Genomic DNA, 13044 nt, shown 5'->3' with positions numbered 1-13044 from the left:
TGAATTCAAGTGAAAGATTAATAGTTCTTTTTAATTGCATTTACCTCCCTTGCATAAGATTATTATCAAGAATGTCCCAAAACTCTCCTTTTATATATGTATAGATTTGGCATGTGCATACTGTTTGCTTCTGTTTACTTTTCTCATAAACATGCTAAGTGCTAACACTAGGTTTATAACCACAGCCTCTACAAGATTGTTTTTTTTTTTATAAGTTGAGAAAGCTGATTGATTCTACTATAATAGAAGAAATTAAGAAAGTGAAACTTAAGCTAGTGCAAATGCAACATGAGCAATGTGGCCAGGAAATGATACATTGCAAAAGATACACAATATGGAAGAAGTTTTTCATACTGATCTCAACAGAAGCAACAACATGTTCTATTCTGATCGCCTTCGTTATATGGATCCGTGTAACCACCACCTGCGTCAGGCGTTCTCCTACATTCTTCCGGCTTCTTGTACCTATAGAACGACGCCACAAACACAAACACGACCATATTCACCGAACTCAAACCCGCCAGCACCCAGTAGTAGTTGTCCAGTCGACTCCGGTTCAAGGTATGCTGAAACCAGTTTGTCCTCCCTCCCTTCTCGCTTATCTTCCCCACAACATACACGGAAAGCGCACTGCACATGTATCCCAAACCGGTCACCCCTCGAATGAAGTTCACCAGGTAGTTTGCGACTGCGACTGATTCAGGCGACTGATCTCTGTAGTATACACTCACACTGTTCTCCAAAAAAGCTTCTAATCCTCCTAACAAGACAAACTGGAAAACCAGCCAATAAATACTCATCTTGATCTGCTTATCCGGCTGATCCAGCAAACCATCGCTTCTCACAACATCAAGCCTCTTTCTCTCCACCAAAGCTGCACTTATACAACACAGGATCGAACATAGCATCCCCGCTGCTATCCCACACGAGGGCGCCCAGTCTGTTTTAAATTTCTTCAGGAATTCCGTCACCTTGCCGCCTAACCAATCTTTTGTTGACCTTCTTACTAGTAGAAGTACTTGAATAGGCAGCTTTATTCTCCCTATGTTGCGGTTGAGCTTACCTGCTTGTTCGACAAAGTAAGTGTCTCCAATGGCGGCCACAACGCCACAAACTATGAAAGTCATCCACATTGGGACCATCCGCACTGCAATCTTGGCCTCTTCCACTTGCTCCACGGTGCAGAGTGTCCAGCTCTTCCCAGTGGGGGGAACTTCACCGGGCAATATTATGGCGGCCTTATGCAAACCCCCGAGGCACCTTGTGGTTGTGAATTTTTTCTTCCCTATCTCGTAGCCGTGATAATCCTTGTTGCTGACTGGGTGGGAACGGAAGATCTTGAGTGAGGCTGCGACGAACACTCTGAAAACATTGAAGAGAGGGCTGTTACGTGAGGGATCATCATCGGTGTATTTGGAGAAACCGGTGAGGAAAAGGAAGGTGCCGACGACAGTGCAGATGGCTGGGATCCCAAACTTGAGAGTTGGTGGTCTGATGTATGGCAGAGCAATGGCTCCGACTATAGGCACAACCACCACCCCAATTAGGCCAATTATCTGATATACGTTAGCACTAGTTCCGTCGCTTTTCTTCTTCAGGTAAGGTAATAGCGAGACAAGATTACCGGCCACTCCAACAGCTACCAAGGCCAAGCCAGCGATGAGGATGCCCTTCTGAGCGCGGCCCACGCATTCTGGCTCGTATCGTTTGCACGTGCCAGTTGCGTTTGCGAGGGGAGGAGTTGACACAGCCACCATGGTGATCCCCTGCAAATGAGAGAGAATTAGTGTTGAAAAGTTGGAATGCAGTAAGGTAGTGTTCAATTTCTTAGATAAAATAGCGGCAAGACATAATATAGAATTAAGTTGTGAGATTATAATTATCTTATAAACCAAACATAATACAGAGTGACTTACTGCAGCATAGGCTAAGCTAGTGAAGACAAGAAGCTTCAAATAGCCGAGGTATTTGTCGACCAAGTAGAGGAAGAAGAGTGGTAATATCCGATAAACTCCGTTCCAAATGTTCAAGATGAGAGCAGCGTGGATCAAGCTGAGCCCCCAGACATCGGTGAGATAGTTTTGCATGACGAAGAGGGCGTAAGCCACCAGCACGTCTGCCCATAGCAGAGCTACATGCAAAATCCAAAGCCTATTTGTTAGGAGTAGTATCTAAAAATATATACAAGAAATCAAATTCAAATGGGACTTACCACTAATTCTCACAAAGCTCTTCTTCTCATCCGCCATTGTTGAGAAATAAATCTGAGCTTTGAGATCTTAAATACACCTAACTCGAAGATTCCTGGTTTTTTGTTGTTTTGTTGTTCAAATATAACTAATATAGTTGACTAACACTACTTGTTCACATTTAACTACCAAATAATAATATGAGGTGAAAAAAAGAACAAAAGCCTGACGTCCGTAACTGAGTTCAACCCTTTCTATGCCCTCTTCATGATTCAAAAGCCTCTGCACTTCTAAAGGAATGATTACTGATTAGGATTAGCAATCGAGAAACAGAAATTCCATATTTGATTCACTGCAAATACAATTCTGAATAGATCCAATGTGAATGTATGATTTTTCTTATTTAATTGGAAAATTATTCTTACCAAAACATTATTGGATTATATATTAATTTATTAAAGAAAGACCCAAGTTGCTTTATTTCAATGAAATATCTGTATGCAAAATGTTTCCATCAGCTGACTAAAAAGATAAGGTTGAATAATTTTTTGTACCACAAATAAATCATTGTACTTAACAAACAAGACCTCGAAAAACTTGACTTGTTTACCAGAAATTCTCACTGAAGACTCTATAAGCCACTCTGTATGAAACCCCAGTATTCTACAAAGCCAAATCAAGAAGAGTGTTATAATCATAAACAAAATTCAGAACAATATAATGAAAGAAAAGAAAAGAGTAATCGCACCCTGTCAAAGTCAATGCTTCTTCAACTCTTTCTCTCTCTTGCCAGGAGGGGTAGAGAGAGGAACGAATGTTACTATGTTAGTATGCTCCTCTCTTTTTTCATTTCTAATAATGGAGGCAGCATTTAACTCACTTTTTATAAGTATTTGAGATATGCATACGGTCGTTCACACTGAAGCTACCACGACATTACAGTGTGCTATTGGTGTGCTTCATACGAATATGGAATAATGATACTAATAAAATGCAAATTCTATATATTCTACAAACTTCAAATTTTTTAGTCACATGTCAACACAATGTAAAATTTTTTCACCGTTGACATTGTGTTGATAATTTTTGTTGATATTATTTTATCATCAGTTGATATTTTCCAACGTTCAAATCATAGTTTAAAATTTATAGAATATACTCCATATTGTTTATATTTGATTATATCCCTATGGAGTATTGTTTATTTTATTTGTTACTAGTTGTGGATGCACGAATTATGTATATATAGGACGGATTGTGTTATATACCAAACTAGTTATAAACGCTAAAAGCCAAACACATCATTATAAAATAACGCAGAGTTCATTACAACTTTATCTGTACTTCATTATAGGGAATTATGAGATTTAAAAACAATGACATCATCATGCATAATTTAGAAATCTGGAGTTCATTATAAGTTTGTTATTAGTCCATTATAATGAACTTCAGGTTATCATATAATGATGTTCTTCGGCGTTTAAGGTTTAAAAGTGGTTTGGTATTTGATTAAAATCCTATATATATTATATAGAGTTGTGATCAATGTCGAACCAATTTTAAAATCTGGGCCACTAGATCTAGTTTTTTTGATGAGATGTGCTGCTGTGAAAATTTTTTCGGCTTCATTATTAGCCCATTTTACTTCATTGTATAGGTTTATTACTTCATTCTGTACATAATACCTTGAAACTACAACATGTTATACTTGATTCCAGTAAGTTTTGAAATGATTCAACATATGCTTCATTCAAATTCATTAACGTGGGTTTTTGCTTGATTAACATTTAAAAATGCAATTTATTTAAATGAGTTTATTACTTCATTCAGAAACGTTATTACTTTATTGGATAAGATTTTTACTTCATTCCAGTAGGACTTCAAATACTTCTACACATACTTCATTCCAATAATTTATTACATCATTCCATGTGTTTATTAAACCATATTAGCGCCATGGCGGTGGTGATAGATATTGTAGAGAGAAAGATCGGCACGCGACGGCGAAACCACATTTACGTACTGGAATGAAGTAAAAACCTACTGGAATGAAGTAAAAACCTACTAGAATGAACTAATATATTCTGGAACGAAGTTAAATCTTCGTAACATGTTAGTATGACTTATTTACCTTCGGATGAATTAAAATAGGCTCGTGATGAAGGCGACAATAATTTATAAATTTCTGTATCTTATCCATAAAAAACTAGATCTAAAAGCCCTAATTTGGTAGGGTTCGGTGGTTCGGTCTTTAAGAGTGGATTTGTGGATAATGAGACTCTATATAGATATATATATATATAGGGGTGCGTTAGGCTCCTTTGCACCCTAAGTGTCCTATTTCCTTCTTAATCTCAGCCCATCCTTGAATTGGATGGTTGTGATCAATGCATTATTAGTCTATAATGTTGCAATATTAGCCGTTGTGCATTATTAGAATGAACATGTGCATTATTAGTCTATAATGTTGCATTATTAGCCGCTGTGCATTATTAGAATGAAAATGTGCATTATTAAATGACACGTGGCATTGATCTAACCGTCAGATGACAAAATCGTGGGGCTAGGATTAAGAAGGAAAAAGGACAAAAGATATGAAAAGGATTTGAATACATCCCTATATATATATATATATATATATATATATATATATAGGGTCTTGTTAGGATGAGATTTTTAGGCATAATTGAAAAATGAGATGCAATCTCAGCCACTAATTCACAAGATTAACTTAATGTCAACAGCTATCACATTATGTCAACACGGGGGTATAATTGTCTTTTCATTAAATTGTATTTGAAATCATTTTCTAAAACTCTCTCTAAAACTCTAGTTTCAAATCTTCAACATTCAAATCTTCAAATCTTCAAATCTTCAACATTAATCTTCAACATTCAAATCTTCAAATCTTCAACATTCAAATCTTCAAATCTTCAACATTCAAATCTTCAAATTTTCAACATTCAATAAAATAACACTTATAATTTACATATCAATACCGAGAATATCGAATGTCAACAACTCGTATTAAAATGTCAACAACTAAAAAACAAGACTTATAATTCACATATCTATAGCCAGAATATCGAATGTCAACAACTCGTATTAAAATGTCAACAACTAACAAATGTCAACTACGATGTCAACAACAACATTTTACAAATAATTTATGTCAACAACAAATATTTTCATGTCAACGACCTATATTATTTATGTCAACTACGATGTCAACAATAACATTTTACAAATACCGAGAATATCGAATGTCAACAACTCGTATTAAAATGTCAACAACTAACAAATAACACTTACAATTCACATATCAATACCGAGAATATCGAATGTCAACAACTAGTATTAAAATGTCAACAATTAAAAAATAACACTTATAATTCACATATCAATATCGAGAATATCGAATGTCAACAACTTGTATTAAAATGTCAACAACTAAAAAATAACACTTACAATTCACATATTAATAGCGAGAATATCGAACGTCAACAACTCGTATTAAAATGTCAACAACTAACAAATAACACTTACTATTCACATATCAATATCGAGAATATAGAATGTCAACAACTCGTATTAAAATGTCAACAACTAACAAATTATATAGGCAATTGACATTATACATGTGCAGTTGACATAAATTATATATGACACAAATCTTCTTCCAAATATCCAATCGGAAAGCATCAAATCAACAAATTTGAACTTGAATATCAAAACACATATACAGTCATCGAAAATCCAGAATTTATTGTATATACGAAACTTTCTTCAGTTAAACTCGCTGAAATATCCAATCGGAATGCATTACCACTCAGGAGATAACACAACCCTAAAAACAGAATAGATTCTGGCAGCAGCTCCATAGAGCTTCAATTTCACTCTCCACACTTCAAATAGAGCTAGGAGCTTCGGCTTTAATCTAATGGAAGAAATAATTAAGAAACGAACCAGAGACGAAACGAAAACGGAGACGGAGGAGATTGACTCGCCGGAGGTGAAGCGGCTGAGGGAGGATCTGCCGGACGGAATCGACGAGGATTCCGATCTCTGAACTTCCATCCACGACTTGTTCATGAAGAGCTTAGAGGAGGAAATCACTGCATCTCCCGCTTCCGGTCACGGACCTGAAGCGGCTGAGGAAGGAATCGTCGAATCGGCGTCGGATTGTGGCGAATCCGGAGGGGTTGAGGAAGGAATCGTCGAATTGGCATCGGATTCCGGTGAATCGTCGGCTGGATCTAGGCTATCTGCTCGAATTGGCGTCGTAATCCAGCTTCAGCGACACACGCTGCCGGTCCACGGCGGAGCTCGTCACCTCCTCCTTCTTCACCTTCCTCTCCACCACCTCCGAGTAGCGCACCCACTTCTCATCGCCTGATTCCCGATTCCTGCTCTTCAACGACGTATGTACCAGCGCCGTCCGCTCCTCTCCGTAGGCGTATGTTAGCGACGACGGAGATAAATAGTCCACCTTGCCGATCGAGATCGTCAATTTAGCATAATTTGTCATATAATCAGTTTTAATTTTGGATCTAGATGATTTTTGGAATCATCCAAATTCAGAGAGATATCTCGGGCAGATCACCAAACAAAAAATGAAGAACACTAATTAAAATATGAATTACCATTCTGCCCTTTCATAATAAATTAATTTAAAAATATTTTTTGTGTGGCAAAATTTGGACCACTTATTTAATAAAAATGAGTGGCTGATATTGTATCTCATTTCTCAATTACTCTAAAAAATCTCAATTGATCATGGACCTATATATATATATATTATATATATATATATAATATATATTATATAGGGGTGCACTAGGGTGCCACTATAGTTAAAATAACATCATACCACCAATATCCACCCTTAGATCCGGAAATCCAACGCTCAAGATTTAATTTCGTGAACAGAATTGAGATTGCTGTCTAGTGTATACCGAATTGCAGTCCGGGTCATTTTAGTCATTTCAATCAGATTCAAATTAGGGTTACCCCCAAATTCGCCTTCATTCTCCAAATTCCCCCCTCTCTCTCCCCGACTGCACCTCTAGATCGCCGAATCTCCAAATCTCCGATCAAAATCTCATCCCGCCGCCTCCACCTCTAGATCCCGCCGCCTCCAACTCTAAATCCCGTCGCCTCCACCTATAAATCCCACCGCCTCCGCCTCTACACCGTGTAACTTCAATTTCCAGCCACGACTACACCATGAATCGCGCGATTTAGGGCTAATTTCTGGAATTCCGAACGCCTACAACAAGTAAACGGTGAAAACAGTTCACAAGGTATGTTAATTGGATTCCATTTAGGGTTGAACGAAATAGGTTTCCAGAATGTTACTTTGTTGTGAATGCAGATTTATGTATGTATATTATTCATTCAATTGATGCCTTGTTTAATGTTTCGATCTGAGGTTTTAGTCTGTTTTTGGTGATTTTCGAAATTTTATAGCTATTTGCTTCATGTATAAGGGTTTTTTAACACATTGTGACGGACTATTGTGATTTTTTATCTATGGAATTAAGTATTGTTGTACTCGAAGTGAATTGCTGATTTGGTGATTTGCTTAGTTAGTGATTTGCTTGTATTAATGTATAAAAGGGGTTATGTTACTGCATGATTCATTTTGTGGATGATTTGTATGTTATTGGTTTAATGCAGTGTAAAGACAAATTAAAATGGCAAGAAAAAGAACAAAATCACAGATAGAAGAGGAAGAATCTAGAGGGGATACAAGTGAAGCTGAAACTAGACCTAATAATGAAAATATGAATGAGGAAGAAGTGGAAACTGAAACAAGCACGAGAATAAACACGAATGAAGAAATAAGAGGACCTGGAGGTGAAGGTATTGTGAAAAATCTTGCAGTATTACTTGTTATATATTGCAGTGGGTCATTTATAATAATGCAGTCTTATTTGATATATATTGCAGTAGTCCATTTAGAATACTGCATCATGATCTTGCAGTTTTCCATATTTACACAATTGATTTGGATTATATGACAGATCTTTGTCTGACAAAATTAGTCTATATGAGTTAGTGCAAGTAACAAAATAGATAACAGTGTTTACTGTATAGATTAAATGAACTTTTGCTAATTTTAAATTCTATTTCAAGTGATATTAGTTATAGCAATTATTGATAATTCATACCTAAATCATGACATGATTAGATACTTATCATTCTACTAGTTAAAATGAGGGACCAACAAATAAGATAATTTATGTCATATTGTTGTGTTACTTCTTATACATTGCAGTGCAACATTTAAAATAATGCAGTCTTGTTTGTTATAGATTGCAGTGCACCATTTAGGATAATGCATCATCTTGCTGTTTTGCATGCTATATTGCTTTATTTAATGGTATATATTGTTGTATTGCTTGTTATACATTGTAGTGCATCATTTAGAATAATGCATCATCATCTTGCAGTATTTGTTGTTCTATATTGCAGTCCATCATTTATAATAATATAGTATTGAAATATTTTTTTTTTGGTAGTTTTGATAAGATTAAACAAGGGTGTGAATGCCTTGCTATTCAGATTAAAGCCAGAAATATTTGGAAATACCATGGAGTATCTAAATGGAAAGCAAAAAAGGGATATAATTGACCTGGGGTTTGGGGCACTTCTGAATTTCAAGTTAAATTTCATACCTCCAAAACTGGGATTCTGGGTTGCATCATACTTCAATCCCATTGCTTGTGGGTTACCTATAGGAGGGCCAGGGACAGAATGCAGGCACATCGACGAAGTTGATGTGCATCTGATGCTTGGCCTTCCTAAAGGAAAAAATCGTATTGAACGGAAACTCCGGAAGCATGATTTGTCGTGGATGGAAGCCGTTGCAAAGTCTCTTAAAAAACCAAGGAAAAATATATATGTTGATGACATTGCCATACTGATGTTGAATGAGGTAGATGGTGGTGACCAATTCAAGAGACTGTTCTTGGTGCTCATGGAATACTGTTTTATAGAGACCCCAGCAGATGGACCTGTTATCCCAAAGATCCTACATATCTTGCATGATTTGTCAATCATCCATGAATACAATTGGTGTGAATACGTCATCAATGTTCTGTTAGATGTGCATAACATATGGCTGAACTCCTCTAGCAGATACTACACTAGTCCAATAGTTTTCCTTATTGTAAGTGTAACTTTCTTAAATTTTTTTTTAAAAAATGCATATACTAAAGTTTTTTATGCTTCTGTATGTCAGGGATGTTATGTGGACAGGATGATAGTAGGAAGAAGAACAGTTGAACGACGTTTCCCATCAATTAACATGTGGGAGTTGGAGGCGTTAAAAGCAAGAGAAGCCCTAGAGATCAATGCTGGTGGATTTGGGCTGGGTTACTATGATGACAGAATGCCACAACAACTTGTTGATGATGACAAAGCATTAATCCGAGCGCAAGAGCAACAAATCTTGGATGAGGTGAATGATATGGCCGGTCCTTCAACTTCAGCAGAAACAAAGCAGCAACACAACGAGGAAATAGAAGCAAGGAAATTTACTGCTGATGTCTATCGTGCTGGAAATCTTTTGGCTGATGGAATATTCAAGTTTGCTGCTACGTTACATGCACCACCAGAGCACATACGTGAAATGAATAGTTTTAAGGTAGCATCTGCAGCGGGGTTGATAATGCTGATTAATGGAAAGAGAGAAAAGAGACGGATGAAAACAAAAGATCAAGTTGAAACACTTGCTCAAAATTTGGATGACGAGGATCTGCAGAATCCTGACTGGCTGGCAGCAATCGAAAAAATGATGAGTGCTCTAGATAAAAAAATTGAATTGGAAAATTATATGCCTAATTGGAATCTGTTTGATGGTGATGATAGTCAAGTAAGTTTTTCTTATTGATAACAATATGTGGTTTATATATATTGTATTTGAAATTTCACTACACTTTTGCAATGGTTTTATGGATATGCAGAATGTGCAAGCACAAGGTGGCCAGTCGAGAGGTGAGAAATCACCTGTTGCAGATCAAAGTCGTGGAAAGGAAAAGATGGGTGATGCAACTGAAGCAAGGAAGGAGCCTTCACAGGCTACGTGCCCATCGAGCCCAGCTGCAGCTGCTGCAACAAATGAGCCTTCAAAGGATAAAACTGATAGTACATCGGCTCCTGCAGATGTATGATATACATTGCATAACACAGTTTGAATTGTTGCAGATTAGTATATTATATATTTCACATTATAATGCATTTGTGTTTGTGGCTATTGTAGAATGTCTGTGAAGAACCTTTGAAGCCTCCACAAGGAGTGAAAACTGCAGCTTCAAAGGACACACAAAAGGCTGATGCTGCATCAAATGTGAATGATCCTTCCAAAGAAAAGGAGGAACATGTATATAATGCATCTTGCCAAATTATACTATGCATTCTTAAGTTTAATAATTATAATATTGTTTGTTGTAATTTCCAACAGGGACAAAAAACAATCTACACCCGTAACAAGACAAAACATAAAGTAAGTGATGCAATCAAATCTCCTTATGTTGTGCGTGCAGTTACAATGTCAAACAAACTGACGGGGGATGAGAGGGAACTGTATTTTTGGATGATGAGTACTGAAATCAATGCCACGTACGGTTTCGTATAAAATTGTTTTTAATACCAAGTATTTATTCAATAATTGTACAGAATGATAACATCCTACATTTTGTAATAGGGAGCTGATTGTATTCAACATCAACAACTTCAAAATTACTCATGCTCAACTAATGTCAATGCTGCCATATGCAAGGATCCATGTTGCAGTCATAGATGGGTGGAGTTGTTACTTAAATTTGAATGAGAATTTCCAGTCCCGTACATCACCCAGCAGATTGTTTCTGTCTACTTTCACCTCCGTATATCTCAAACACTTAATGCATATTAGACTTCTCGTATGGTTGTCCTAATTCTTATTTTCTTTGGCTGCAGAGGTACAGTTGTGGACCCAAAGACTGATTGGAGCAATGATCAGACAAAGGAGGTCTTTCATGAAAGAATCATTGATGAGCTGAAGTATATCCAAAACTTCAAATGGGAAAATTACAGTCTGGTAATAAACTATCAATACATTGAACTACAATATGTTTCTTAGTGGAATGCAATTAAATATGCTCATTATTATGCACCAGGTATTTTTCCCTATATATGCAAACGACCACTACTATGTGGTTTGTTTTGATTTCTTGAAAGCAACAATCTGCGTGATAGATAATGTTAGATCAGAAGAAGCTGATGTTGGGGTTAGATATGGCGACCAAGTCTATAGGCTGGTAAGCAAGCAATGTTATATATGTTATTCTGCAATATACAGTATATAAATATGCAAATATCATCAGCTTGATGAAAAGTGTGTGTGTTGTCTACAGTGTGTTCAAAAGGAAATAACAGGTTCCCTAGGTCCAGCAAATCCACTAGATCACGCGGTCTAGGAACTCGTTGGTCGCAGGAAATCCCAGTCGTCGGACACACAGAGCAGTTCTTTCAAAAACCCTCAACCACTTTACTAAACCTAGTATAGGGAAGTAGGGATCGATCCCACAGAGAAGGATGCGTAATACTCATGTTCAAGGATTTGGGTGTGTTTTTTTTTGTGTTGGCTGCTGCCACGCATTTTTTTTTTGGGTTGAGGAAAAACAAATTAAACTTGACCTGAGAATCTTTAAAACTCCTAAGCTAACAGCTAGACCTAGGCGAAATTATAAGAGAACGTTGCAAAGGAAATTAACTGCTCAACACTTGATATAAGAAAACTACTTCACTTACTAGACCTAGGAAACAAACTGACTGTGGGGACCATGACTGAAAAAGCAAGGTACGAACGAAAAGCTGGCAGAATAACTAACTCTCGTACTAACTAACAGCAACATCGTCTTCTACAACCTAATTGCGTATAACTCATAAGAAATTCAACATGAACGAAATCAAAACAGAGCAAACTAATTTTAAATCAAATTAATGCATAACCAACGAAGAACTGAACAGATCTGCAGACACTAGACGAAGCAAAGCAGAAAACAAGAAGAAATCATCAAATTCATCTAACAACTCTCTTTTCTCACTCCGGATCCAAGCGTCCAAACGAACTCCAACCAACAGAAACACTTCATCACTTCAGATTCGAACAAAAAAAACCTCCAAACAGTCAATAAACCACAGAGAGATCTACGTAAATCGACTTGAAATTCAACTGCTAAACGCAAATCAACAAAGCGGAAAGACAATAAGTATCATCAACAACCAGGTCGACTCCCAAAAGTGAAGTTCGACAGCAAAAACGAGCAAAACAACTGAAATTCAAAGGAATTGTATCTTCGTCCACACTCGGACGGTGTTGCCAACCGCGAAACTTCTAAAGAAAGTAACCTTTCGTACCCGACTACCCCAGATCTCCCATTCCCAAGTGTGTGTAATGTGTGTGAGCTAGGAAGAGAGTGAAAAAGTGATGTTTTTTTGTACGCTGCATGCTCTTCTATATATAGGCGTTGGAGTGGGGCCCAGCGAGGTATAGATAAGACTTTGTTGCCCTCAGCTATTGACTCCTCTGTCACGACTTCTTTTCTTTTAAATCCTGCTCACTTCGTTCCTTTCCTTCGCTAGACCGTCTCCTTCAGCACTTCCTCGATCTAGCGATTTTTCTTCACACACCTGGCTTAGGAAACGTGTTAGACCCAGCAAATTATAACATTTTTCACATATAACCGATGCATGAAATTAGCCTTATCACTTGACAATGCTTATTTAATAAATTGCAGATAGATTTCTTTGTCTACACTCTGGAAAAGTATGGTTGTGCTAGCTACGGTCGCATGCTCCAAAAAGC

At 37.1% G+C, this 13044-nt stretch overlaps 1 protein-coding gene across 4 annotated transcripts in view; it reads right to left on the bottom strand.

The window, feature by feature from the left end:
* Positions 1-252: 252 nt before the first annotated feature.
* Positions 253-13044, bottom strand: part of LOC125221751 (protein NRT1/ PTR FAMILY 5.5-like) — a 39343-nt gene continuing 26551 nt past the window's right edge. Inside the window, exons 1-5 of one of the 4 annotated variants that reach the window (XM_048123978.2) lie at positions 2938-3139; positions 2800-2852; positions 2213-2479; positions 1917-2131; positions 253-1766 (exon numbers count right to left, since the gene is read on the bottom strand). In XM_048123978.2, coding sequence (XP_047979935.2) covers positions 360-1766; positions 1917-2131; positions 2213-2249 — 1659 coding nt within the window. In that variant the 5' untranslated portion in view covers positions 2250-2479; positions 2800-2852; positions 2938-3139 and the 3' untranslated portion in view covers positions 253-359. Of the gene's footprint in view, positions 1767-1916; positions 2132-2212; positions 2480-2799; positions 2853-2937; positions 3140-13044 lie in introns of those variants that run through there. The other 3 variants (XM_048123981.2, XM_048123980.2, XM_089062070.1) reach the window with 3 other exon arrangements.

This window comes from Salvia hispanica, chromosome 1 (genome assembly GCF_029641045.1).
Source record: "Salvia hispanica isolate PSC_SH4W2 chromosome 1, Shi_PSC_v1, whole genome shotgun sequence".
In the NCBI taxonomy this organism is placed as follows: domain Eukaryota; kingdom Viridiplantae; phylum Streptophyta; class Magnoliopsida; order Lamiales; family Lamiaceae; genus Salvia; species Salvia hispanica.
The sequence above is the reverse complement of the archived record's forward strand: the minus strand, read 5'-3'. Positions and strand labels throughout refer to the sequence as shown.